Genomic DNA, 26,791 nt, shown 5'->3' on the forward strand with positions numbered 1-26,791 from the left:
GGAAGTGTGAAGTGGTTCCTTATTTGCATTTCAAGACCGCAAATATGGAGGGAGAAGGAGGGCTTTAGGGTCAGAAATGTGGGCTGATGCTGGCTGGCCCAGGGACTTGGGGCTTGCCCTACCTGTCCCATCCCAAAATCATAAGAGACAGAGGGACCCAGGGAGCTGGACAGGTAGGGAGGGTCTCTCTAGCCCCAGGCCCTGGAGGGTTCACAAGGCTTAGCAGCTCACACAGTGGCAGCAGGATAAAACCATTCCTTCAGGTTGAGCCTGCTGACAATTCCTGTTCCCTTTTTTGTTGCCAGAGAGTAAAAAATAGAGATTCTAGGACCCCAGAATCTGGAGAGAATTGTGAGAGTTTCTCACCATTTTTACAAGAAAATTGTGTATTTTTACAAGAAAATTACATGTACAATTTTTAAAAGAAGATTTAATGTAATTTTTTATTTGGTAAATGGAAAAGCAATCTGTTTTCCCAAAACAGATTACAGATCATAAAGTTAGACAAAATCTCTTCTCCTAGAGTGATATATCTGAATTTGTAAGACTAAAGAAAGTTTTAGGTTTATCAAAAGAGCATAAATGGTTTTATTAGGTTGGTGCAAAAGTAATTGTGTTTCTTTACCATTAAAAGTAATGGCAAAAATCGCAGTTACTTTTGCATCAACCTAAATAACAGTTGGACAAATGTTAATCTAAGGACCTGTGAGTTAGGGTGATAAGCCTTCCCACCTCCATATGCACATATGGACCTCCTTATCCTTCAACATCCAAATCAAAAGTCACATGACCCCATCACATGAAAGACATAATCATGTCTCTCACAACTTTGATAATGACACAGGATTCTTCTCTGCTACTTGCCAACCGGGGACCTCCATGGCCAGCAATGCCTCCTGCCCAGGCCTCACATGGCCACAGACCTGCCTCTGGAGGTACCATGCCCACTGACCCACCTGTGCTATAGCTTGTACCCACATTCAGGGGTTCTTGAGCTCTTTCCCCATGTCCAAGAAGAATGAGGATATGCTGACAATTTGAAGAGTGAGGATGGGCAGAGAAGAATTTTATTGAGTGATAGAAAAGCTCTCAGTGGAGAGGGGACAGGAGGGGTGGTCCCCAACCCCTGCAGTCAGATGGTTTCTCTATCTCTCTGTGCCTGGGTCTGGGGCTTTTTATGGACTCAGAATGGGGAGTGTGTGCTGACTGGTTTTTCAGTATGCAAAAAAGGTTAAAGCAAAGACACCACTCACAGTATAAAAAAAAATTAGGAAAGGGTAGGTATACGTAAAATAGGTGAAAGGTGGGGAGCAATCGGAGGAAAGCGCACTGAATGGGAAAACAGGTTCTCAATCTGGTTCATGGATTTAGCTGGGACTTGTAGCTGGACTTTAAACTGTCTTTGTCTTGAAGGTAGGATTTCACTGGGGACCCCATCCTATCTGCCTAGGCATTTGTCTGCTTCCTGCCGTTATCAATAACATTTTATACGTTCCTCTTTCACTAGTATTTCACTGGGATTGTAACTATTTTCACCATATTTTCACATACGTCAGTATTTTCACTAGTATTTCACTAGTATAGTCATTGTGGGTTCTCTTTTCTGGGAGCTCTTCAAGGTCAGAGACTCAATCAGTCATCCCAGCATCCTCAGCCCCAGCAAAGGTCCTGGCCCAGAGGCAACATCAGGAATGCTTAGCTGAATGAATAAATGACAGGCCACACATGCAGTCTGTGCTCATTTGTCCACTGTGCACCTGTTCCAAGAAGCACCTGTGGCGCATTGGAAAAAGCGTGTGTCTCTGAGCCAGGAAACCTTGCTTCTAGTCTTGAGCTGACACTGACACACAGTGGAATTATGGGCAAGTTGCTTTACTTTTCTAGGGCAGGGGAACTAACTACTGCCCTCCAGCCCCATAAGGTGATAAGCAGGTGAACAGGAGACATGGTGGTCATTATTTTAGAGTTATGCTCCATCTGAAAATGTGGTGGACTTTAAAGGTGGTAGGGATGTCATTATCTATGGGGCTCCATCTGAGCGATGCCCTTGAACCCTGAACCAAAAACACTGTCACCATGCAGGCATCCTGGTGCCTAGAATTCACTCCTAGCACCTTATTCCTTTGAGCTAATCTTTGATTTCACCAGGCTACCCATTTCTAACGCAAATATGCCCCTGTCAAGGACAGGGAAACTCTGTCACTCAAACCTTAGGGAGAATGGGCAGATCAAGCCCTTCATGGGAGGGGTCCTGTGACCAATGAAGTGAATATAAAGAGGGATGTGGCAGAGAGGAAGAAGGGAAAGAGGCAGGCTCTGATTCCGAAGGGGGAGAAAATTGTGGGGGTCCACAGCGGGGAAGAGAGAAAAAGTCCAGAAAGAGGTTAGAAGCAGCTAGGAGAAGTGGGAGACTTCCCCCCCAAGCTCCAGATCCTGGTTCTGCCCCTGGCTGTGTGAACTCAGTGATGTCTTTTCTTTAAACCCCACTTTCCTCCTTTGCCAAAAGGGATGATAATTGTTGTGACTATGATACAGGAGAGTGAACCACGGCAAAGAGTAGGCACAAATGTTTGTTTCCTCCCCCTAGCCCTTAGCCGATTTCATAGTTCTACTGAGTACACAGCAATCTGCAGGTCAATGTCCCTCTCTCCCAACCCCAGCCCCTACACACAGGCTCCTTTGCTTCTCCCAGCTTGAGCAGCCAAGGCCCCCAACAAGAGACTCTTTCAGTGGTTCTATGAGAAGGCAGTTTGTGCTGCCATTGGCGTTACTGGACAAGAGTCCCCGGAATCAACACCCTCTTGCTTTCTCCTCCCAGACAGCTCTCTCTACTCCCCTGTTGGGTCTGAAAGAGGGACAAGCAGGATGGCCGCTGCACCTTGCATTGCACAGGCACACATTCTTCCTCTTTCCATGTGTTTCTGGGGCTCTAACGTGGACACCCTCAGCATATTCTGGCCACAGGGTCCTGCTCTCGCTCCAAGCTCCCACAATCCTTAGGATGAGCAGCACACAGCTTCCCACTTGATTCTATCCAATTCTCACTTACATCTGGGCATGGACCAGCTCTGCCTTAAGGGCAGTGAGCAGGCTGTCTTCTTTTCTTGGATTCTCATGAAGCAGCTAGCATGGGCAGGTCACTCAACAAGTGTTCACCATACATTTGCAGAACTGATTCATTCCTGTATTCAACAGATATCTACATCTGACAAGAGTTCTTAACTATTAGGCATCAGTGGTACAAGGGATAGACCTTTTCAATACCTGGGAAAATGTTGGAGATCCCCCTGCTGTAAAATTATTGGCTCCAAAAGATTATTGTCAATGGAAGCACAGAAGTGACAGCAAAATAACATGGAATACAGACAACGGAGGGCTAGTTAAGGTCTTTGGTGACAGACTGACATGGATTTGAATCCTGCCTCTGCTATTTTATACTTGGATGACTTCAGGCCAAGTTATACTTTCTCTGCCTCAGTTTCCCTCATCTATAAAATGGGCATAATAGTACTCATCTCATTTTGAGGCTTAAAGGAGACAAATACACCTAAGTTCTCAGCACAGTGCCTGGCCTATCATACATGATATGGTTACTAATGATAATGATAATAGACTTTAATGTAAAGAATATTATCTGGAATCAGGCTTGCAAGTGATATATAGTGCAGTGCCAGAAACCCAGGTTGGACAAGGCTATTGGAAAACAGCTCACAGAACAGTGCAAGAAAGAAAGAAACAGGCTGGGTGCAGTGGCTCATGCCTGTAATTCTAGCACTTTGGAGGCTGAGGCGGGAGGATCACTTGAACTTGGAGTCTGAGAAAGAAAGAAATAAAATTATAAAAATATCAGTGCCCCAAGCCACAGTTGACCCTGCTTAGAATTAGCTGTCTATCTATCTACTAAGTGGGACCCAAGGCCATGCCACTTTATCAGGACTGGTCAGATTCAGAGGGCATGGAGACTAGTGCAAATATAGAATTAGGCAAATATAACAATTAGTGCAAATATAAGAATTAGGCCTTTCCACTCTAGGAGCAACGTGGTTTTGAAAGCCGTCTGGTGGAAAGAACACTGGTAAGGGAGACAGACCAGCCCCAGCTCTACCAGGAAGCCCCAGGAAGCCACTAACCATTCCCACCTCACTTTCCACAGTACCTGCTATGCTCTCCTCCCTGGGGAGGTGAAGTTCAAGTGGAGTGGTAAAGTGTTTTGACAATGAACATGCTGGCCAAAAATGAAGTGTCACTGTCCCTACAGCATGCCCCCTAGTATACACCCAGCCTGGTCTCTCCTCAGCCTCTAGGGACTCTGCTCATCTTCAAGACTTGCTCAAGTCCCTCCTTCCCATGAAACTTCCAGGGGTGAGGGGAGCCTCTTAATGCAGCCTGTTCATGTCTCCACTCGTGGCCACATGTCTCGTGATGATTTGAGGGTCTGCTCCATTTCTAGAGGCAGGGTCAGCATGTAATTCTCCTTTCCCTCCCTAGTGCCAGCAAGGGCCTGACACTGAGTAGGCACCTTGTCAGTGTGACTCGAATAAACAAATGAGGCTTTCTCAACTACCCCAAATCACAAGGCTCCCCTCCCTCTTGATGGGAGCATTCAGTGGTCATTCATCTCTTTCTGCATGCAACATTGTCACATTGTGCTTCGACGACGACACTGAACTCAGGATGCATTTTGTCTTATCCCCCTACCGGCCCAGCTTCCAGGGCTGCATCCTCTGTATCCCCACAGCACCCGCTGAGCCCAGGGCCTGCCCCTGAGGATTACTCATTAAGCAGTTATTAATTTGCAGCCAGACTTTTCTGAGTCTCAGTCGCCTGGTCAAGATGTTTGATAACTGCCCCATCTTAGACATTATTAAAAGCGCAAGATTTGGGGCCAGTCTGTGGTACTCTCAACAAGTGACTTAACTCTATAAATCTGCCTCCTTATCTGTACAATGGGGATAACTGTATTGACCTCATAGGGTTGGAATGAGCATTAAATATTTAACGCATGAAGCTCTTAGAACAGTGCCAATACTCTGATTAGCTCAGACCCATCCTGTAATTCTGAGAAGTCCAGGTTCTGTGATGAAAAGGGAGCAGCCTCCCCTGCAGACAGTCGCTTTCTGTCTCGTCTCAGGCCTGTTCCTCTTGGAACTGGAGGAGGCAGCTTGTGAGTAGTGATAGTAACTTAGTAAGAGGATTTCCAGAATCCTGGTGTGCTCTGCAGAAATCCTGGGAATGTGACAAGATGCACTTCAGACTCTGAGGAAGCTGGGTGTTAGAACATCAGAGCCTTTCCCTCGGGGCCACAGAGCTCTGGGAAGCGGAGGTCCTACGGGCTTGCGGGGAAGGGGCAGAGACGGCGAGCATCCAACCACCCAGTCCTTACACTGTGTGGCTTCCTTGTGAGCAATACATGCCCACAGCCCTGTGAAGGATCCTGAGCCAAGTGGCCTGAAATGTTCTCTTGGCACAAGTGCCCAAATATCACAATCACCCATCCATGCAGCCTTAGCCCCTGCTAGGCCTTTTGCTGGGAAACACTTCTCATCACACTCCACTTACAAAAAGTCTATGTCCTCCAGAGCACAGCTCAGGGGATGCCTTTCAGAACCGCTGAACGCCTCCTTACGCTGAACCAGACCTTCTTCTGGGGCTACCGAGAGGAATGAGGAGCACAGAGCCTAGAGGGGGCAGCCTGGCAAATACATAAACATTGAAACTCGGTGACCTGAGGGCTGGAATAGAGGCATTTACAAAGTACAGCACAGCCACAAAGCACTTTCACTGCAAGGAAGGCAACTGACCAAAGTTAAACAAATGAACAAAGTCATTTCAATCCTGAGAAGTGTTATGAAGAAAACAAAGTCAGTTCATATGAAAGAAAGTGGCTGGGTGGTGGCATGGTCATGGAAGCTCTGTGAGGTAATATTGAGCCACTGCATTGAGTGGAATGACGAAAAGAGCTCAGCGGTGGAAAGACTGAGGGGATGGCAAATGTCAAGGGCTGAGAAGTGGGAGTGAAGGTGGTGGCGATGGACATGGTGGTGATGGGGACAAGAAAGAATTCCAGTATCTGGAATGTACAGTGGGACAGTGGTGGGAGGTGAGCTGCACTGAGATTACAGCATAAATAAAATGCTGTACAGTCATTCCTCAGCATCCATGGGGAGTTGGTTCCAGGACTTCAAGAGGACACCAAAATCTACAGATGTTCAAGTCTCTTGTATAAAATGGTATAGTATTTGCATATAACCTGCAACCTGCACACATCCTCCCATATACTTTGTCACCTCTAGATTACTTATAATACCTAACACAATTTAAAAGCTGTGTAAGAAGATGTTATACTGTGTTGTTTAGGGAATACAATACAATCTATTTTTTCTGTACTGAGCATGTACAGAATAAAGTCTGTTATCGTCCATGGTTTTTTTTTTTTCAAATATTTTCAATCTGAGGTGCAATCCATAGATGGGGAACACATGGATGTGGAGGGCCAACTGTACTGTGCCTTTTTTTCCACTCAGCATTATAATGTAAGAATATTCTCAGTTGGGAAAATGATTTGTAAACATTTTTAATGACTGTATTAAAAAGCCACCATATAAAAAGAAAAGAAAGTTGCTTTCAACTTAAAAAAAGTCCTTATATAATGTACCACTTGTCTGGGATGTGCTTCTGGGAGGGGGACACTCCCTACTTGGGCTGCAACAGAAGACAGTAGGGAGAAGGGCTTAAAGTTCTGGGAGTCAGGCTAGCCCCTCCTGCAGGTGTCCTCATTACCACTTCTTGGTCCCTGTGGTTAAGGTTCAAAGTGCCAAAAGACCCACTGATCGAACCTGAGACTGTCGAGATGTCCTGTTCCCAACAGAGAGTATCTGAGCTCCAGAAACTTGCCTTTCAGGCCTCCACTCCCCCCTCCTTTGTACTATGCATCCTACTCTGACTCCCATGGCTGGAGCAGATCAAACGTACATTCTGTGTCCCCTGGTAACGACCTCTCCCTTGCCTCTGATTTGCAAGGCACAGGCAAAGCTGACAAGGCCTTCCTCCAGGAGGCTGCTCTGCTTTCTCCTCTCCTACCCCAGCTTTTGGCTCCTGGCTTCTCTGGAAAGCCACAGGACTCCACCAGCTTCTCTCTGACAACAGTTCAGTCTTCAGGGCTGGAGCTGCAGGGTCTGCGGAATTCCTGTCCATACTCATGTATCCACTTGTTGGCCACTGGGAGAGAACGGGGAAGAAGGAGACGGCAGACTCAGCAGAGCAAACGGCAGCAGTGCTGCAGACTGGTGTGCACTCACAGGGGCATGTGAGTACCCCCTTAAATTCTGCATCCTAGGCAACTCACTTGCCCATCCTAGTCCTGGCCTCACTATGGACTACAAGCTGTTTGTTCCAGCAGATAAATAGCAAAGAGGACATCGTCCTCTGGAAAAATGTGACAGGTCCTGTCTCCTGTAAACTCATTTTCAAATGTTTGGGAACTAAGGTCACTCACCCTTCATTTTAGAAGCCCATGTTCCCCGTGAAGCCATTCCAGAGTACTGAGAGAAAAACGGATGGCATCTCCTGGCAGCCTCCACCTCAGCTCATGAGCCCCCTTACACTTCTTTTTCTGTATTCAGAGCTAAGTGCTCCTGGACATAAATGTGACATAAACACGTCCATCTGCTTACTGATCTCTTCTTTGTTTTCCCACCTCCTCATGGGGAACACTAAATGCGAGAGGCAATGGCTTGACACATCTTTCCTTGGGGTAGAGTGTGGATGGGACAACATATTCCTCTCTGGAGGTCCTCAGGAATCAAAGCCTATCTGGTCAGGTGAATAAACCTTTACTGACAGTTACTCTGTAACAGGAACCCCTGCCTGTTATGGGCTCCCAATCTGTTGGGGGCACCTCATTCATAATCCGATCTTCTCAATATAATGTGGCACTGTAATGAAGCGTTTAGAATGGGATGGCTGTGCTAGGTCCCACCCATCCCCTGTTTCACTCTACTCTGCACCCCGTACCCCCTTCTCATGCTAGAAAGGCAGGACTTACCCCACTTATCTCCCACCAGGACAGGACAGCCCGCATGAAGTGTGTCACTGTCCCCTTCACCACTCCTATGCAGGTTCCACCAAAACAGTGCTGCATTCTGAAACAAGAGGGCCCAGCCCCAGGGAGGGTCAGCCCAGAACCTCAGTCCTCGGGAAGCACATACTAAGGACAAATGCAGGCATGTCATTGAAGAAGCCTTTCCATGCAGTCTGGGGGCAATGCATGCATAAAATGGCACAAAATGGCATAAGTTGCCATTTACTCATTCACGCATGGGTCACTGACAGAGTCCACTGTGCCCCAGGTCCTGGGGCTGCAGAGACAAATCACGTCCAGTTATGCTCTCCAGGAGCTCACAAGAAACAGACATAAAACAGACCTGAACAAGACAGCGTGGTGAGTTCTGGGAGAAAGGTGAGCATGTTTGTCATTGGGTCACTGAGGAGAAACACCCAACAAAACCACAAGGTGGAACAAAATATTCCTTACACAGCCAAGCACATCACCAACTCAGAAGCTTTTCCTCCCGTAGGCACTTATGACTAACACCTTCAGGGAGCAGGCAGTATCATAGTCCCCATTTTCCTAGCAAAGAACTGGAGGCCCAGGGCTTTAAATAATGCAGCAAAAGAAGGAGCAAAGTGAGGACACAAGCCCAGGTGTTCTGACGCTAAATCCTGTATGTTTTTCCCCCACACACTGCTTCTTTGCCCTATCTACTTCCTGTAGTCAAATTACTTTAACCTTGGCCCTCAAAGTAGACAAAACCCCAGGTCATGAAGAGCTTTCCAGGATGCGTTGGCAGTCTCTATGTTCCCAAGCCTACAAGAGGCACCAAGTTCCTGAGCATTCAGAGATACCTGGCATTGATTTATCAAATGCTTAGAATGTGTCAGGCACTGTACTACCTGCTTTACAGGAATGATCTCATTTAGTTATCTACATTTCATTCCTAAATTAGGTAAGGGCTGCCAGGGAGTTGGACTGATCTGAAATTTGGAGGAAATGCTCATTCATGAAGCAAACCTCCTATACTCAGTTCTCCTCGGCGCCTACCCTTTCCAAATTCCTATTGCACCATCAGAATGCCTGCTGACATCTCTGTAAACTCCTGGATCAAAGGGCTATGAATTTCCCTCTGTACCCACTGTGTCTCTAGCTCTTAATGTGGACTGAACTAATAATGGAAGGAACTAGATGCTGTAGAGGATCCAAAGTAAATAAAACAGAGCTCTTATCTTGAGGAGCTGTACTGTGACAGGGAAGACAGACGTGTAATCATCTACTTGCGAGGTAAGTGTAAATAAAATAACAAATAGAGGCACAAGTGACAAGTATGTTTGTGATAGCAAAGAAGACTATTGGATGATCTGTGATTCTGAGAATTGGGGAAGATCTCTTTTTGGCCCTCCTCCCAGGAATGGGCTTGCAAGCACAGAGAGCGTGAAGGTTAGGGCGTGAGCGCTGCACTCCCTCAACTCCATCTTCTGGGACCAGGGCCCCACTCACCTTAACCACAGGCACGCTGAGGTTGGCATAGATGAAGGCTGTGGCTCCTCCAGCTTCCACCGAGCTCAGCTACAAGACCAGAGGAAGAAGCCAGAGTTAAAACAGCCACCGACTTCCCTACCCTGTCATATGACGTCATTTCTGCATAGATTCCGTCCCACGGTCTTCTATTCAACTCTGAGAGAAATACTTGAAAGACAGTGATCCAACTTAGGAGGAATTTCGGGAGCCTACTCAATGGCATTGGTGTTGCCTACAGGGCCACAAGAGGACAATGTTTTGGTATTCCTTCTTTCTTTTCCCTTCCAGTTAACATCCTTATTGAGGGCTACAATAAGTAGATTCAAACTTTTTTGACTGAGACCCTTAGGAAAAAATACATTTTAAATAATGACCCAAGACACACACACACACATACAAACACACACACAAACACACACACACACAGCCTGAAATATAATTGTCATAAAACATTCTTACTGAGATAACTTCTGATCTTCTCTATTTTATTTTATTTTATTTTATTCTAGCTTAGTTCTCTGAAATGCTCATCAGAACCACTAAACTAATCTCACAACCTATAACGGATCATGACTTGTGGCTTGAAAACCAGTTTAGACTATGATTCTTCTTGGAAGCTGGGCATCATAGGAACTACTCATTACACCTTTGGCGTATTCTCCAGATCACTCTGCTCCTCTCCAGGAAACCCAAGCTAAGGGGTTTCATCACTGGTCTGTTCTAGGATTATGGATATGTTTTCTTAATGTGAAGCTTTTTTTCTGGTTGTCACAGAAATATATAATAATTATAAACTTTTTTAAAACAGGAAAATATTTTTAAATAACAATACTTATCATTGTACCATCCAGAAAAAAGTTACAGCTGACTTAGTGATAGTTGACACTTATTGGGCACTGACTATATGCTAGACGTTACACTATGTCCTTACAAATATATTATCTCATTTATTCCTCAAAACAATCCTAGGAGTTACAATTGTTATTATTTTTAACTCTTCTCATTTTACAGATGAAGAAACCAAGTCTCAGAGAGCTTAGGTACCTTATAAAAGGTCACATGACTCTTCCGAGACAGAGCCAGGATTTGAGCTGAGCCAGTGCCGTGTGACTACAAAGCCCCTGCTCATAACCATCATGCTACACCTTTGGAAATTTAGGTCATATCCAAACATTTACTATTATAAACAACACTGCACTGAACAACTTAATGAAAACAAATCACTTTGCATTTTGGATTGTTTTCATGGGAAAGAGTCTTAGCACTAGTATTATGGGGTCAAAAGGATATGCATAAGTTTTATACTTCTTACACATTTTGCTAAATTATTTTTGCAGCAGTTGCATCACACAAAAGTGCCAGTTTTACCTCACGCTGCCTAGCACTATCTACCGGAAGGTTCATGCTCTTTAATCTTATGGCAGTCAGATCCCAGCACATTTACTTGTGTTACAGAGCAAAAGGTATAGGAGGTAGGACGCTGGCCCTTGGTAGATGCAAGTGAACTGACGTGGTGATTTGGAACCTGGAAATGGCAGTGGTGACTATCAGCATTCCTTGGCTCCCCCTGTAGCACACTGGGAAAGCCGACAAGAACAACAATTGGTTCCTTGTGTTTAAGTAACTAACAAATTAGATTATTCTATTCCAGCCCTTGCCAGTAAGGGGCAACCTGGACTTTCTTGCATTCTTTTACCTGTGGTTTTACAATATGGTGGAAAGGAATGACATAGCCAACACACTAAAAAGAAAATCAGATTTTGCATGCAATGAAGCTCATGAGCACAGCATGGGCCATGAGAACAGTGGGGAAGGGAGAGAAATCTTCCCTCTGTATACCTTCTACTGTTTTGTATTGGGGCTGAATTTTTTTTTTTTTTAATAGAGACAGGGTCTCACTCTGTTACCCAGGCTGGACTCAAACTGCTGGGCTCAAGCGATTTTCTTGCCTCAGCCTGCCAAGTAGCTGGGACTACAGGTGCACACACTGCACCCAGATTGGGACTGATCTTATGTCCAATCTGAGCAGAAAATCACCAACTGGATCTCAACTCAATCCTCTGTACTTCTTAAAGATTATTTCCTCCCTACAATATCAGTCTTAGGTTTCCCACAGACCTTAACATTTGTCTTGAGAAATGTTTGTCTTGAAATTGTCTCAAGAAATCCCAACCTGCAGATAAAAGACAGGCATAATCTAGCACTTCCCAGGTCCCATGATACTGATTCCCCTTTACGAGACCCTTTCCTTTAATTGCTCTGTAGGATACAATGACAGAAACATACAGTATGGAACTTTCCAGAGTGACATCCCTTCTTACATTATCTCATCAGATCCTCACAACAACACTATGAGGAAGCACAGGGCGAAAAGTGAGCTCAAATAATAGATGTAATCTGTGCTGAGGTCACATAGTAAGTGGCAGAATCAGGATTAGGTCAACTGACTCCAAACCCAAAGTGCATTCCATTCCACTGTGTCTCAAATACTTAAAACCCAAATGCACATTCATGCACATGCATGTGAAAGTGTGTGAGAGTGCGTGTACAAACACAAACACACACACATGCATTTGCCATTTAAAATTACTGGGCTTTTATACCCACGCTACCTTTGCTATAGTAACTGGGGCCCTGTAACCAGGGAACCAGCCATAGGAGATACTGAGGGGATAAAGAACAGAGATATATTGTGCCCTAGATGCCTTATTTATTTGGCAGCAGTTCATTCTCTCACTGTCTGTGACCTCCCCTGACAGTTGGAGTGCTAAACCAGAGATGCAACCAGCTGCAGCTCCAATGATCAGAATGAGGCCAGACACCATTGTAAGTGGAAGCCTTCCAGTTCCATAGGAAGTACAGAACTGAGCCACATAGAGAAACACATTGACATTGCTGGCATTAAAGACTACACAGAATGCTGGCCTCCAACTGCCCTTTCTTGGCTGTCCTGTGGAGACCAGAAACAGTTCTAATAGAAGAGGAAAAGCTGGGGTGCAGGATGTCTGTTATTCTAATGAGCCTGAAACAAGGACTTCATCCTTGGTTGTTATATAGAGCCCCTTCAGTGAACAGTAAGATATCTCTTCTAATAAGTGATTAATTCTAATAATCTCTTCCAGTGACAGGTGATTGAAATTATGGCTTGCCACAGAGAAGGAAGTAAACCCACATGATCTGAAGGAAAGGGGATAGGTGAGATGATACAGACTGGGGCCGAATCTTGATCAGGCCAGGAATTAGGAGAGAAGTAGAATTTATTGTTTTATTTTGAAAGGGATGTCATGAAGATTTTACTGAAGATTTTATAGAGAGATAAGGAAGATAATTTTCACTAAATATCAGAGGCAGCACTCGCTGAATTTCTCTCAGTGTCTCTATTCTTCCCTCTTGTAAATCTGCTGCCTCATTCCTCATCCCTGTCTCTCCCCACAGCTCCACAACCTCATCTATGGGTTGTTTTTCAACACTCAGTAGTCCATGAGACCTCAAGGACACAGACTCTCAGATCCTCCTCCTGTGTTGTTCAAGTTTCTCTATCTCTTTGCCTTCAGTGGAGCTCTACTTCCCATCCTAATCCACTGCCCATACCAAGGTCATATTTAGATTTACACACTGTCAGCTCTTTAAGGGTAGAAACCTTGTCTTGTATTTCTTTACATCTCTTACAGTGCCTATCAAAAATGCTGTCTGAAATTTGCAAAATTCTGGGAGATTTTTGCGCTGAGTACCAGATAAAATCAATATATGAAATTGCTTTGAAAACAATAAAATAAAGTAGAGCTATAGTCAGTCATGAAGTAAGAAGCCCAGAGCAAGACTCACATAGATCATAAATGTTGCAACTCGGTTTCCAGACTTCATTCTGTAGAGGGGGCTGCTTGGTGACTGAGAAAAAAACAGAACATATCATTATTTTACGCACATGGCACCAGTGGGACAGGCAGGATCCCACTATTAATACAAATAGAAGTAAAATGGGGGCATCAAAGATGGGATATAGTTCTGAGCTACACCTACTGGAGTATGTGCCCGCCTTTGCTGGCAGGTACTCAATACAATTTTCTTTTTTTTTACTAATTTATTAGATACTTATATAAAAAAATTGTATACTAATACCAAAGAGAGCTACTTGTCAGTAATGAAAGTACTATATAAGGGGTTAATTGCACCTCTGAGTTTTCTGTGAAATATAGCAATTAATATATAAAATATTACAGATAATTATTCTGTAGGAATACCAAATCAGAAGACCAGAGTTCCAATTACTTGCTGAAGAGACATACTCTTTTCTTTTTGTCATGGAACAGTTTGAGATATGATTTACATTCCATAAAATTCACCCCTTGTAAGCCTACTGTTCAAAAAGTTTTAGTAAATTTTAACAGTCATCCAATCATTCCCACAATTGAGGTTTAGAACACAGAACACTTCCATCTGCTGAAAAGTTCCTTCATGCCAATTAGCAGTCAATCCCTGCTCCCACCTCCAACCTCAGGCAACCCACTTATCTGCTTTCTCTCTATAGCATTCCATTGTGCAGATATATCAAAATTTGTTTATCCATTCACCTATTGACAGACATCTGGGCTGTTTCCAATTCTTGGTTATTACAAATAAAGCTACTATAAACTTTTGTGTACAAGTGTTTGTAGAGACATATTTTCTTTTTCTTTTGGGTAAAATACATAGGTGTGAAATGGCTGGATCATAAGTAGGTGAACCTTTAACATTTTAAGAAACTGTCAAACTTTTTTCCAAAGTGTCTGTATAATTTTGCATTCCCACTAGCAGTGTATGAGAGCTTCAGTTCCTCCACATCCTCACCAACACTTGGTATTATCTTATTTTATTGTAGCCATCGTAGGAGAGTGCAGTGCTATCTCATTGTGGTTTTAATTTGCATTTCCCTAATGATGTCGAGCATCTTTCCATATGCTTCTCAGCCATTCATTTATCCTCTTTGGAGAGGTGGCTACTCAAATAACTTTTTGTCCATTAAAAAAATTGAATTATCTTATTACTGAGTTATAAAGGTTCTATAGATATTTTGGATACAAGTTCTTTACCAAATATATGACTTGCAAATATTTTCTCCTAGTTGGTGACTTATCTTTTCCTTTTCTAACGATATTTTTTGAAAAGCGAAGAATTTTAATTTGATAAGGTCCAATTTATCAGTTTTTTTCTTCTTTTATGGATTATACTTTGGTGTCCTATCTAAGAAATCTTTGCCTAACCTGTGGTCACAAAAATTTTCTCTTATGTTTTCTTCTAGAAGTTTTATAGTTTTACATTTACATCTATGATCCATTTTGTGTTAATTTTCATATATGGTGTGAGATAAGGATGTATAGTCATTATTATTTTGCAGATAGATATTAAATTGTTCCAATACCATCTATTGAAAAGATTATATCTTCTTCACTGAATTTCCTTGGCACCTTTGTCAACATCAATTGATCATAAATGTGTTGGTTTGTTTCTGGACTCTGTTCTGTTCCATTGACCTATGTGTCTCTCCTTACACTGGTACCACACTGCCTTGATTCTTGTAGCTCTATACTAAGTTTTGAGATCAGGTAGTGTGTGTCCTCCAATGTGTTCTTCTTTTTCAAAATTGTTTTGGCTGCTCTAGGTTTTTTGCATTTCCATATACATTTTAGGATCAGCTTATTAATTTCTATAAAAATAACCCTCCTGGAATTTTTATAAAGCTGGGGTTCAATTTATAGATCAATTTTGGGGAGGTCATTTTAATCCTCAAAAATCACTACTGGGTATCTACCCAAAGGAAAAGAAAGTATTATATTAAAGAAAAAACACCTGCCCCCAGATACTTATTGCAGCATTATTCACAACAGCAAAGTAATGGAACCAACCTAAATGTCCATCAATGGTTGATTTAATAAAGAAAGTATGGTATATATACAACATGGAATACTATCCAGCCATAAAAAGAATGAAATCATTTCCTCTGCAGCAACATGGATGGAGCTGGAGGCCATTATCCTAAGTGAACTAACTCAAAAGCAGAAGATAAGATATTGCATGTTCTCACTTATAAGTGGGAGCTAAACAATGGGTACACATGGACATAAAGATGCAGGTAACAGACACTGGAAACTCCAAAATGGGGGAGGGTGAAAGGGGAGTGAGAGTTGAAAAATTACGTATCAGGTACAACATTCAATATTTGGGTGATGGGTACACTGGAATTGTAGTCCCCACCATTACACATGTAATACCCATATAACAAGCATGGCTGGGTGCAGTGGCTCACTCCTGTAATGTCAGCACTTTGGGAGACTGAGGTGGGAGGATTGCTTGAGCCCAGGAGTTCAAGACCAGCCTGGGCAACATAGCAGGACCTTGTCTCTACAAAAAAATATTTTTTTTAATTAGCCAGGTGTAGTCCTAGAGCTACTTGGGAGGCTGAGATGGGAGGATCACTTAGCCCAGGAGTTCAAGGCTGCAGTGAGCTATGATGGTGCCACTACATTGCAGCCTTGGCAACAGAGCAAGACCCTGCCTATAAAGAAAAAAATAAATACATAAATAAATACGTAAATAAAAAACAAGCATATATACCCCATGAATCTAAAATTAAAAAATATATGTATTTGCTATTATCAGCAAAGATGGCCAGTTGAGATCATGAGGATAGAAGAGTTACTGGAGGAAGGACAATCCTCACCAGGAAGTCCCTGAGTGAAGAAGTCAGATGATTCCATGACAAGCCACATTCTTCCCTCACCAGCAAATTTTAGAAGAGAGATGGTGGCAGACAAGAAAATGGGTCAGCAACAATATGCTTGAAACTAATGCTTTCAGATGTTTCTAGAACAAGAACCTTTGTTCTAAGGTTTCACTTAGTATTCCCTGAGAGCCTACAAGAGCTCTGCCTCAGAGAAATAAATAATGCCCTGGCTTCCTACCCCAGGGGATTGGTCACTGACTCCACCATTACCGTAGCGTGGTCAAAGTGAGGCTCATAGTGCCCTCCGATGCCATAGTTCACCACCTGCAGATACTCTGCATACGGAGGCCGGACATCAAGGCCTGTGAGGGCAGCAATGCGGTGGTTAAGGGTCACCAGCATTGGGTCAACGGTGTCCTTCAGCCAGGCACTAAAACACACCACAGATTGAAGCATCAATGATCTGATGCCTGAAATGACTAAATGATGTCTCTGAATGAGTGAATAAACAAATAAATTATGTTAATTGCCAGAAGGAAGGATGGAAGGAAGGAAGGAAGAGAGGGAGGGAAGACAGACATAACTGCCTAATTACCTACTCATTCCTCATGGTAGGTCTGCCCAGTTCACTTTGTTCTCTACCTCAACAATCTCATGGCATTGAGATACAAAGAGGAATAAGACAAAACCCCTGCCTTCAAAGCTACTATGGTGTAGAGACATCTGAATAGAGGGACCCGGATACAGTGGGAAAAGCTTGAGATTTAGAGAAATGTGACGAGTCCCCGATCCTCTGTGATCCTAAGTGAAGTATTTAACCACTAACCTCTCTAAGGGTCAGTGTGTTGTCTATAAAATTGGGATGATAATAATGTCTACTTCACAGACTTAAAAAGATTGTGAGAGGCAATGCTTATGAAGACACTTTGTGAGCTATATGTTAGTGTTACTTTTAAACACAGGAAAATCTCTGCTCTACTGCAAGACAAGCCAGGATAGGGCAAAGACCAAACAGCAGAGTTCAGTCTCTTTTCCTGAATGTCTTGTTGAGGTTCTGACAAAGTGGCAATTTTGGAATCAGAATTTATGTCCCTGGAAAATGAGGAAGTGCTCCCTAAAGCCAGTGGGCCTCCTGGGGAGACCATAAAGCTCTGAGGGAAGAGCCTTGGCATGATATGGAAGACCATTTCTTTGCTCTTTGCTTTTGATGAACTAATGTGTTCATTCTTTTAAATAGAGTGCAAGCAGAGTGCTATGCCACATGCTCTCAGATTTACAGAGATCCCCAAGACAGGGTTATTGCCTTCTAAGAGCTCATGGATTATGGGAGAAAGGACAAACACAAATATAACTAAGAACAAAGTAAGGTACAGTGAAAAATTGAGAAACAGACTTTAAAGTGCTGGGGAGCACAGAGGAAGAAGAAGTTCATTCCAGTGGGGCACTCAGGTAAGATGGTGACATTTAGGCCAAATTTTGAAGGGTACATAAAATTTCAATAGATGGAAAAGATGTAGGAGTATTCCAGCCTGAAGAAACAGCATAAGCACCGACATGGAGGTGTGGTAATAAATTATGCATAAGGAGATAGGAAGAAGTAACGGGAGATACAGCTGGAGAAGCAGCCTCAGGGCATGACATAGAAAGCTGAAAACACTGTGATATGGAATCTGGACTTGACTTTATGGATAATGGGTAGTCCGTGAAGGTGTGCGAGCAGGAAAATGATTTGGTAATTAGAAGTTCCCTGGTGACCTTTGGGAGACCAGCTCCAGTGAAGTTGTGAGGACAGAATCAAAAGTCAAAGAGCTGAAGAGTGATGCAAGTAGAGAAAGAAAGTAGTTTCTTGTTCTGAAAAGGGAAGAAAATACCACCTGCTCCCCTGGAAGCAATTAACCCAAGGCTGAATTTTCTCTCTGACACTACAATATCAGAAAGGTTAGAAAAAGCAATGAAGCTGAGGAAGGGTCATAGGGACCTTCCATAGCTTAGAGAATAACTACTAATATGAAAGGCCCTTAATGTACCAGACCAAGTAAGTTAAGCCAAATAAATGATTCTGAATCACAGCTTTGATCACTCACCTCCCTTCCCAGACAGCACAAACGAATCCCCATTCTGAGGTCTGGCCTCTTGCCAAGGATGCTGACATCACTGTCTCACATGTCTTTGGTGGATGCAAGTAAAGGGCTGCAGTGGGGGGTGGGCAGGGCTGGAGGGGTGGGATAAAGCTGGGCTCTCACAGCTGAATCTGCTTCTCTACAGAAGCCATCAGGGCCACAGAGTCTATTTGTCCTTCCAGTCTCATTGTTGGCAAGTCATGCTTTGAATATGAGTCAGGAGGTGGGAACAGAATCTTGTAAAGTTAAAATTACAAATGTAGACAGGACTGTATCTTCTGGAAAAGCAATCCTGTTTAGAAGAACAACTACAGACTTATTTTTTGGCTTAGACCAGAGGAGCTCTTCCAAGTCTCTCTCGAATGGCCTTCTAGTTAAATCCTCAGATGATCTAACAATCTGGGAAAGGGGAGTGGAAACTTCTCCCTCTTAAAAAGAATGTATCGCTATAAACGTGAACTAGGGGTTCTCCACCTCTGGCGGTCCCTGAACGGCTGTTGCTGACTGGCAGTCAGGTATGCTACGGCCCTGAGGGTGGGCAGCAGGTATGACCAAGGAAGGGCCCTTCTTACCTTTTGCTGATGCGGTACTCCACTTGTAACTGCTTCTCCCCTGATGCCACCACTGATCTCTGTAGCTGGTGGGAAGGAAGTAAGACAAAGTCCAAGTGGTTATGATGCAAAAGGAAAGGCTTGTCATTCAACAGATATGCTCCTCCCTTAAGCATAAACATAACAGACGCCAGTTCCTCCCTAATTAGAGGACATTTTGCATGTGGGACTAATTTAGGGGCAGCTATCAATCCTGAAAATAAAAGACCATAAGGGACTAAAAATCGTAGAGTTGAAAATAACCTTTAACACTGTGTCTAGTCGACAGTAAGCACCCGATAAAAGTTTGCTAAGTTGAATTGAACTGTTATTTGAATCCCTTTTGTATCTGCAAGACTGTGAGTTAGGTAAGAACAGGGGCTATTTCTCATTCGTCTTTGTTTCCCGGGGTCAGGCACAGGGCCTGGCCTATGGTAAGCACTTCGTAAGTGTTTGTCGAATAAACGAACACCTCCAGCAACAGGAAACTCTCTACACTCAGAGGCACCCTGCTCCTTTTAAATATTCTAACGAAAGCCTTTCCTTACAGAGAATCAGAATCTGTTTTTGCTACAACTACTTTTTTAAAAAAATTGATTATAATAGTTATAGATGTTGAGGGTACTTGTGAGATTTTCATAGCTGCAACTGCCTTGATTATGAAAAGACAACAACAGTTTTGATAACACTAGTTTAATTTAATGCCTCTCTTTTGTTCTGAATGTCTAGATACAGCATTTAAATTATTATTATTATTATCTTTAGAGACAGGGTCTTGCTATGTTGTCCAGGCTGGAGTGCAGTAGTACAATCATAGCTCACTACAGCCTCCAACTCCTAGACTCAAGCAATCCTCCCACCTCAGCCTCCCAAATAGCTGGGACCATAAGCACATGCCACCAAACCTGGCTAATTTTTTAAAAAACTGTTTTTTGTAGATATGGGGTCTTGTTTTGTTGCCCAGGCTGGTCTTGAACTTCTGGTCTCAAGGGATCCTCCTGCCTCAGCCTCCCAAAGTGCTGGGATTATAGGAATGAGCCACCGTAGCAGGCCTAAATTATTTTTAAATAAAGTGTCTCCTAATTGCAAAATCCAGGGACAGAAAGAGAAATATTATTTATTTATATGAGGGTAAATGCCTCTGTCATCAGAATGCTAGCTCATGAGGGCAAGGACTTGACCTTTTTTCAGTGCTGTATCCCCACGGTCCATTCAATGCCTGGCGGTGGAGTAGGTGCTTAGTACTGGTTAAATAAACAAATGAATGAATGAAACAGGGCACTGTGCTTAAAGGTACTCACAGGGCTCAGACTCAGCTCTGGTGCTTCACAGGCAGGCAGAGCCTGGGGCAATGAGCTACACAGACAGAAGCTCTTTCCCTTCTCTGAAGCTTCCATAATGTCATTGTCCCTCCTGCTAAACCAGGTAGACAGTCTTGGAAAAGCCTCTTCCTTTCCTTGGGCCTGTTTCCCCATCTATAAAATGCAGCACAGGAACAACATGTGCTTGCGAGTTCCTCTCATCATGTGGCTCTACAATCTTATGAAGCAGGAAATCAGAAGGGGATTGATGTTGCCTCTATCCATTGTCCCCGGTGTGCTGTCCTGAGCCATTTGTAGAGGAGAGACTCACAGAAGAGAGATGCTCCCTTCTGTTCTTTTAGGGCCAAATCAATGGTTAAAAAAAAAAAAAAAAGAAAAAGGAAAAAAAAAAAAACCCTGAGGAATCCCTTCTCCACTCCAAATTAAGGAGCCACCTTATACTTAATTCCTGTAACAATCATTAATTGTCCACGTACCAGTCACTCATTTTTTGGAACAAATATTTATTAGTTGTTCTCTGTGCTAAGCATTGTGCTAGGCCCTGGAAAAACAATATGTTAACCCAGACAATGTCCCTGCCCCTAAGACATCTAATGGGGCCATAATAGGCAAGTATAGAATGCCATGGAAATACAGAGAGGGGCACATAGCCCCTTCTTATGAGGGACAGGAAGTCTTTCCAGGATGTCCACGAGACACACTGGAATCATACAGGTGAGAAGCCAAGGGCAGCTCATTCCAGGCAGACAGAAGAGTGTGCAGCTGGAGCATCAAGTGCTGGGGGAGATGTGGTGGAAGGGGTTGGCAGCAGCCAGGCCATGGAGACTTGTAAGCACTCAAGGGCAAAAGTGACCCATTAAAGAGTTTCAGCAAGGGCTTGAGTGGTCAGACCTGAGCTTTTAAAGATTACTCTGGCAGCAATGGGAAGAACACGGGCAAGGCATTTGCAGAAAGATGATGCCTGCTAGTTTACGATCTGACTGGGGAAAGAGGATGCTGACCCAAGAAACTGTCGGTGATGTCAGACAACACATAAACGGCAGAATAGATTTAAAAATTAAGTACCAGACAACCGGTGAGAAAAAGCTTAGAGTTCAGAGGAGGAATAGGTAATTGTATGTGGCTCTAAAAGGTGCTCTAAAAAATGAACCAAAGGCGGTCAGACTGGTCAGGGCTAGCAGCCCAACGAAGGTGCAGGGCTTCAACTGAGTCTTCAAAGATGGGCAGGATGTGCCAGAAGTAGAGACAGAAGTAATGAGTGGGTGTGCTTTGGGAAAGGGACAGTGACTAGGAAGCAGAGATATTCAACACAAGCCACTGAGGCGTCTGTCTTCGGTTCCCATGGGGGAGCCACTACCATGTCAGTGCAGGGCTGATTCCTGGGAGAGCCACAGACCAGACAGGCATCAGCAGCCCCAGAGAGACTCTTCTAGGGGAAGGAGGTGTGCCAAGATCTGTGCATGCCAAATGGACGACACAGCCATGAACATTTAAATCCACGTCTCTGGGTGGGTCACTTCTCCCGTTACCATGGTAACAGGGCTGTTCTAAGCAAAAAGTAGCTGTTGGCCAAAAGCTACTACTGCTGGCTCACTGCAAAGCTGAACCTGTTTGCTCTAATTCACCAGTGGGGCTTAATTATCTCAAAAAACTTCTGTGCAAAGATTCTAGACTGTCCTGGAGGGGACTTTAGATGAAATGATGATTGCTCCTCTTCTTCCTCCAATCCATGTCTGCTGTGACAATCTTCCTTAAAAATCAGACATGATCATGCAACTCTCCCATTAAAACTGTCCAACAGCTCTCCTGCTGCCTACAGGATAAAATCCAAACTCCCTGGCATGGCATTTATAGCATCTGCTAATGGTGTCTCACATCTAGCCTCATCTCCTATTACCTCTCGCCCCCATCCCTTGCACACTTCAGCCACCAAGTTTCTGTCCAGTCTCTGAACATACCACATATCACATACTGTTGTATTACCTCTCGCCCCCATCCCTTGCACACTTCAGCCACCAAGTTTCTGTCCAGTCTCTGAACATACCACATATCACATACTGTTGCCCTTGCACATACTGTTTTGTCTTTCTGGAATACCCTTTGCCACCTTCTTTCTCTGATAGATGTCACCTCCACAGTGAAGCCTTCCCTGATTCTTCCTCCCTTACCCATCTGTTCTTCACCCAATTGCCTTTTCTTTACAGGAAGCCTCCCTTTTTTATCTGCATAGTACAACTCCCTGCACACACCTCTATGATAGCATGTATCATAGCTTAGTGTAAATATTTGTTTTTTACCATTGTGCACTAAGTTCCCAAGAGGAAAGAACCAATACTTCATCTCACTGTAAAAGCCCAGCACTCAGGCCAGTGTCTGGCACACAGTGGGCTCTATTCTCTTGATGAATGACTAACGGCTGCCTGGATGAACTGCACATGTTAAGGGCACAATGTCTGGCTTGACAGAAATAATTCTGAGACAATATCTTTAAAGAGGCAACATGCTTATAGAGATGCATTATTTTTTAATATTTAGCACGCTTCCAAATGGAAGATTAAATGTCCTCTTCCCATTGACATCCAGCTCGGCTTGGTGACTTGCAGTGCTTTCCCTGTCGAAGAATTAGAACCTCGCTGTTGACTGCAGTAGTGGCCACATGTTTTGCTATGACCAATGAAACATGGGTGGAAGTAACATCTGGCACTTCCACGCAGAAGCTTTATGAGCCAGCTCATGTTTGCCATTTGTCTTTTTCCTTTTCCATGAGACTGGCAATGTCCCATATAGAGGCTGCTCTGTCAGGCTGGGTCTTTGAGTGAAGATAGCGTGGGATGGCTTTAATCAAAATTTAATTTAATCATGATTATAATTTAATTTAATCATGATTATAATTTAATTATAATCATAATTACATTATAACTAAATTATAACTAAATTTTTCCTTAAAACAGCCCTGTTGCCATGGAAACAGGAGAAGTGACCTACCCAGAGATGTCTATTTAATCGTTCACGGCCATGTCGTCCATTTGGCATGCACAGACCTTGGCACACTTCCTTCCCCTAGAAGCGTCTTTCTGGGGCTGCTGATGCCTGTCTGGTCTGTGGCTCTCCCAGGAATCAGCCCTGGGCTCACGTGGTAGTGGCTCCCCCATGGGAACTGAAGACAGACGCCTCAGTGGCTTGTGTTGAATATCTCTGCTTCCTAGTCACTGTCCCTTTCCCAAAGCACATTCACTCATCACTTCTCTCTCTCGCCACATCCTGCCCATCTTTGAAGACTCAGTTGAAGCCCTGCACCTTTGTTGGGCCCGCTAGCCCTGACCACTCTGGCCTCCTTTGGTTGTTTTTAAAACGAAATTATAATCATGATTATAATTGAAGTACAAAGTTTAATTTATAATTATATGTTATAATTTATAATTCATAAATGAGGCACAGAGATTAACAATAATAAAATAGAATAATAATAATAATATACTGTATTAAAGTTATGGGAAAATGACCTCTCTCTCTTAAAATATCTTATTGTACTACACTGAGAATAACTGAAACCACAGAAAGTAAAATTGCAAATAAGGGGGACTACTGTCCCTCTAAGTTCTAGCTGTGGCTCTAGCTATATGTGTGACCTTAACAAGTCCCTTCCCCTCTCTGGGCCTCAGTTTCCTTTTTAACAAATACTGAAGTTCAGCTTTCTACTCTAACTCTGTAAATACGTGCTAGGATTTTACTCCTTGCCACTGTCATTTCACCCTTTTCCCCACCTCTACCGATTATATGGAATGGTTGACACTTTTGAAGTGTTCTTTTTTATTTGCGTTTTCTTAGGTTAAACTTACATACAATGATATGCACAGGTCTCAAGTGGACCATTTGGTGAGTTTTGACAAATGCATACAGCCACATGTACCATGTCCCTAACAAGATATCGAGAGCACATTTTCAATACCCTAGAGAATCCTCTTGCACATCATCCAGTTAATCCTTTCCCTCCAGAGGCAAGCACTATTGTGATTTCTTTCCACCATGGATTAGTTTTATGGAATGGTTGGCATTCTGAACTCCTTAGCTCTTTGAGGTGTCTAGTTGTTCAGGTTGCCTATTCTGAACACTCCTGAACTCCAGGCATGTGAAGACACAAAGAGAAATTCTTGGCGGGTTCTCAGGACACTCACCCATGGTTCTGCAAATTCTCTAATTTTCTGAGCCTCTGAGTCACTGACAAAGTCATGGTAGAGAGCAATGTAGGGCTCCAGGTGGATGACCTCCTTCCGGATGGGCTGGAGCAGCAGGTAGGCATTGGAATTGGTCTCATAGGAACAGTAGAGGCTAGGGATCTGGTAGAGAGTGGGCTGGAAAGAAAGAATAGGATAAGCACAAGAGAAGAAGGGTCTAGGAGCAAAACTCAACTTAGGGGAACTATGGCATAAAAAATTGGAATGCAAAAGATACAGAATGTGGTCACTCTGATGCTGCCCAAGTGGGCTTTATTGTTTTTAATGCATCAGCTCTATCCCCTCATGTTATCCCAATTCTAGTTTCTCACACTCTAGCCAGGCCTCTCACCCTTTCTCTTTCCCTGAGGAATCCTACCTGGGAACCCAGGGTCTGACATAGCCCCTCGTAGGTGTCTCTGGTCTGCAGGTGGGGTATATTGGGCCTCTGGATGACAGCCTCAGCTACCACCTGGTTGGGGCTCTCTGCCAAGAGCCTTTCATATTTCAAGACATTCCTGGCCATCCTCTTATTATCTGGGCCTGGAAGAAATCAGAGCAGGGAATATAAAATAGGGATTAACAAACATTGGCAGCAGGGAGTGCCACCAAGGTTTCCTCCAGCTTCATTGCTGCACAAGATGGGCAACTGGATCTCCTGAATAACTCCTCATGTCAACGCACAGGAGGACACAAGGCCCTCACTCCCAGAAGAGTACCTGGTATTTTTTTTTTAAGTACCTGGTTTTTTTTTTTTTTAAAGTACCCAAAGCCTTTTGCACCTTTGAAGATGCAAAGGTGCAAAGGGCTTTAGGAAGCAATGTAGAACTTAAAACTCTTAGGCCAAGGGATCATGAGGATGGCTGCTCTGGGACAGTGTGATGGTATATATGGGGAAGATGAAGCTTCATTCATTCATTCATTGATTCTTTCACCCATCCATTCAGTAAATCTTCAGTGAACATCTACTATGTACCAGATACTGTGCTACAGGCTGACCTCCCAGAATTTAGAGTCTAATGGAGAAAAAGGACATTAAAATATCACTTACAACAAAATATGATAAGTGCAATGAAAGAGAAGTCCAGAAAGCCAAAGCGTATTGCAAAAGGACCCAACCTATTCTTCCCCAGAGAATTGGAAGCTAATTCATTCCTGGCTCCACTAGATCTTTCAAATCTCCTAACTGGCCTAGACCCAGAGCAAAGAAGTATGGGGCAGAGGGACTCTAGACTTTGGCTCTAGACTGGATTCCCACAGGGCCCTTGGGAAACCCAATAAATCTTGTGTCTTGTTCATGCCCACCTGTCTGTACCCACTTTGGCTGCAAGATGCCCCATGCATTGGCAGAGCTACCAGTGGCCTGCTGGTCTCTTTGCATGACTCTCAATGCATCTCAGAAGGAGATGCTGAATTGTTCTAAGGCTCCCAAAGCAGCTTTCTCTGAGGAACCCAGTGTGCTTCTAACCACAAGCATCACCCTGGCAAAAGAGGAAAGGAAGGAGCAGAAATTACCATTCTGTTTTAATAAGAGAAGAAATGAAGTTTTGGAGAATGGAAATTATTAGCCCAAACCCCAGTGAAAATATTGCAAAGCCAGAAATAAAACTGGAAATCTCAACTTGCCATGTTCTATTATCCACCTATAAAAGCACACAATTTGGGTGGATAGCAAAAAATTTAATAGATCAAGTGCAAAGAAATAAAGAAGGTTTGGATTATAATTTTGTTTGTACCACTAATTACTCAAGTGTTTGTAGATATACAGCTACTTCCTTATCCTATTGTTTGCTAAATTATCAGAAGGGAGTAATGTTACTAAATTGATTCATTAAAAAGTTATGTATACATGCAATTGTAAAGTCCTATATGAAATACTTTATAAATATTAAAACAAAATAGTGATTTTTGTATCTCATTTAAGTATCTAAATACTAAATACTCATGCCTGTAATCCCAGCATTTTGGGAGGCCAAGGAAGGTGGATCACTTGAGGCCAGGAGTTCGAGACCAGTCTGGCCAACATGGCAGAACCCTCTCTCTGCTAAAAATATAAAAATTAGCTGGGCATGGTGGCACATGGCTGTAATCCCAGCTACTTGGGAGGCTGAGGCACACGAATCACTTGAACCTGGGAGGCAGAGACTGCAGTGAGCCAAGATCGCGCCATTGCACTCCAGCGTGGGTGACAGAATGAGACTCTGTCTCAAAAAACAAAACCAAAAAACAAACAACAAAGAAAAAAAACCACACCCCCAAAAGCAAAAGTAA

The 26,791-nt window shown here is 43.4% G+C and overlaps 1 protein-coding gene across 8 annotated transcripts in view; it reads right to left on the bottom strand.

The window, feature by feature from the left end:
- LOC105468730 (prolyl 4-hydroxylase subunit alpha 3) overlaps positions 1–26,791 on the bottom strand; it is an 84,010-nt gene that overhangs the window by 39,360 nt on the left and 17,859 nt on the right. For 4 of the 8 annotated variants that reach the window (XR_011610924.1, XM_071075287.1, XM_071075286.1 and 1 more), the window contains exons 6-11: positions 24,900–25,063; positions 24,482–24,658; positions 18,967–19,031; positions 16,545–16,704; positions 13,400–13,462; positions 9,554–9,622 (exon numbers count right to left, since the gene is read on the bottom strand). Coding sequence is in view for 6 of the 8 variants with exons in the window: in XM_071075287.1 (XP_070931388.1) it covers positions 9,554–9,622; positions 13,400–13,462; positions 16,545–16,704; positions 18,967–19,031; positions 24,482–24,658; positions 24,900–25,063 (698 nt within the window). In the remaining 2 variants the exon portion in view is untranslated. Of the gene's footprint in view, positions 1–3; positions 7,219–8,044; positions 8,142–9,553; positions 9,623–13,399; positions 13,463–16,544; positions 16,705–18,966; positions 19,032–24,481; positions 24,659–24,899; positions 25,064–26,791 lie in introns of those variants that run through there. The other 4 variants (XR_011610923.1, XM_011719047.3, XM_071075290.1 and 1 more) reach the window with 4 other exon arrangements.

This window comes from Macaca nemestrina, chromosome 12 (genome assembly GCF_043159975.1).
Source record: "Macaca nemestrina isolate mMacNem1 chromosome 12, mMacNem.hap1, whole genome shotgun sequence".
NCBI lineage: Eukaryota > Metazoa > Chordata > Mammalia > Primates > Cercopithecidae > Macaca > Macaca nemestrina.